Source organism: Charadrius vociferus, unplaced genomic scaffold, assembly GCF_000708025.1.
Source record: "Charadrius vociferus isolate BGI_N301 unplaced genomic scaffold, ASM70802v2 scaffold163, whole genome shotgun sequence".
In the NCBI taxonomy this organism is placed as follows: domain Eukaryota; kingdom Metazoa; phylum Chordata; class Aves; order Charadriiformes; family Charadriidae; genus Charadrius; species Charadrius vociferus.
Window position 1 is genome coordinate 8,800,186 of NW_009648332.1, and position 1,538 is coordinate 8,801,723.

The window sequence follows — 1,538 nt, forward strand, 5'->3', positions numbered from 1 at the left end:
GCTGAACCAGGGTGAGCTCTGATTCCCTAATTCACAAGAACAAGTTTAACTGACAAACACTTCGTTTGTCATATCCCATTATGTTTAGCGACAAGCTACAAAGTGCACAGCAGAGAGTTTGAAGCTTTTGCAGACATCAGAAAGGCTTGCCACCTGCAATACCAGTGAGCAACTAGCAGTTATTTCAGCTTTTGTAAATAAATTCACTGTAGCTGTTATGCAGCCCCTCAACCTCAGGAAACCTAAGAAAGGAGACTCTAGAGTGCACAGGAGCTCTGAGATGCCAGTTGATTTTTCCCATGTCCACACACAGAGCCTCTGTGTTGCTGTTGCCCTGCCCAGATCCCTCCAAGTTGAGTCATCTCACACAGACCCTGTGTCATACCTTCTGGAGCATTCTGTGGCTTTCCACTGAGGCGGAGGATCTTTGCTTCTTCTATGTCAAAGCCATTCAGATTCACTGCCCAGGCTTTCTGTTGCTCCTACAAAGACAGCAAGATGCATTTGAAACACAAAGCCCATGATGCACTTAAAACTGCAGCTGGCAGAACATATACTTAAGCCCCCTTCTAGAATCAGGAGGTGTACAGCTGTGCTGTGGGAGTCAGCTACAGACAAGCAACCCAAAGTAGTTTTTCCTCAGACGTTGGCACACTGTCCTGCTCACATTTTCATACATAAGAGTGGCAAGTTCAGTGTCTCATTGCCAATGGGGAAAGCCACAGCCACAAGGAACCAAATGCTTCATAAACAGATTTCAGAATACAGTGTACACATTCCAGAATAGCTCCCCATGTAGACATTGTCCTAGAATAGCTACCACCAGCAGTTTCACTGTGCACAGGCTCACAGCTTTGTGTCTCTGTAGCCTGCTATATTTTAAAGCCTCATTAGCCCAAAGTTGAATTTTGCACAGGCTAGATAGAATGAATGGAAGCAGAGGTGTAAGGGTCTATGCTCTTCCCTGTACCTAGGGAAACATCCCTACAGAGCAGCTGTGCTCAGGTTCCTGTGTAGCAGCTGTGTACCTGTTTCATTTGTAGGCTCTAGAGCTTCTACCTCATCCCAGGCTCCTGAAGCTCAGCGCTGGAAACAGTGATGGCAAGGGCTGTCCACCCCATGCACCCACTTGACAGAACTTACAGTGTGCTTCTCTGTAAAGGCCAGGAAGGATTAGGTGTTTGGTAGTGATTGTTGTTGCAATCGTAACTTAGTGACACACTCACCTTCTTGGTAGGGGACTCCTCAGCAGAGTCATTCTCTTTGGTTAGGAGGAAATTGGCCATCTCCATCTGCATAGTACTGCGGTTGGGAATGTAGCGATCCCCCCCGGCCTTTGTTGGTGTGCTCTGGATTTTGGATCCAGATTTACCTGCATTCACATACATAAATATTGTGTTACAGCTAATGTACAGCCTGTATTAGAGCTTTCAAGACACACAAACCCAGCACTTCTCCACATACCTACCAGACAAGAAGGACTCTGAGACCTCATGCCATCCTAAGTCACAGCTAACTAATATTTCTGGACACCCCCC

The 1,538-nt window shown here is 46.6% G+C and overlaps 1 protein-coding gene across 1 annotated transcript in view; it reads right to left on the bottom strand.

Annotated features, from left to right (window-relative positions):
* The window catches only part of CDC20 (cell division cycle 20), a 4,422-nt gene extending 3,049 nt beyond the window's left edge, over positions 1-1,373 (bottom strand). The window contains exons 1-2 of the mRNA XM_009884681.1: positions 1,227-1,373; positions 386-482 (exon numbers count right to left, since the gene is read on the bottom strand). Of these exons, the coding sequence (XP_009882983.1) occupies positions 386-482; positions 1,227-1,298 (169 nt within the window). The 5' untranslated portion in view covers positions 1,299-1,373. The remainder of the gene's footprint in view (positions 1-385; positions 483-1,226) is intronic.
* Between the last annotated feature and the right edge of the window lie 165 nt (positions 1,374-1,538).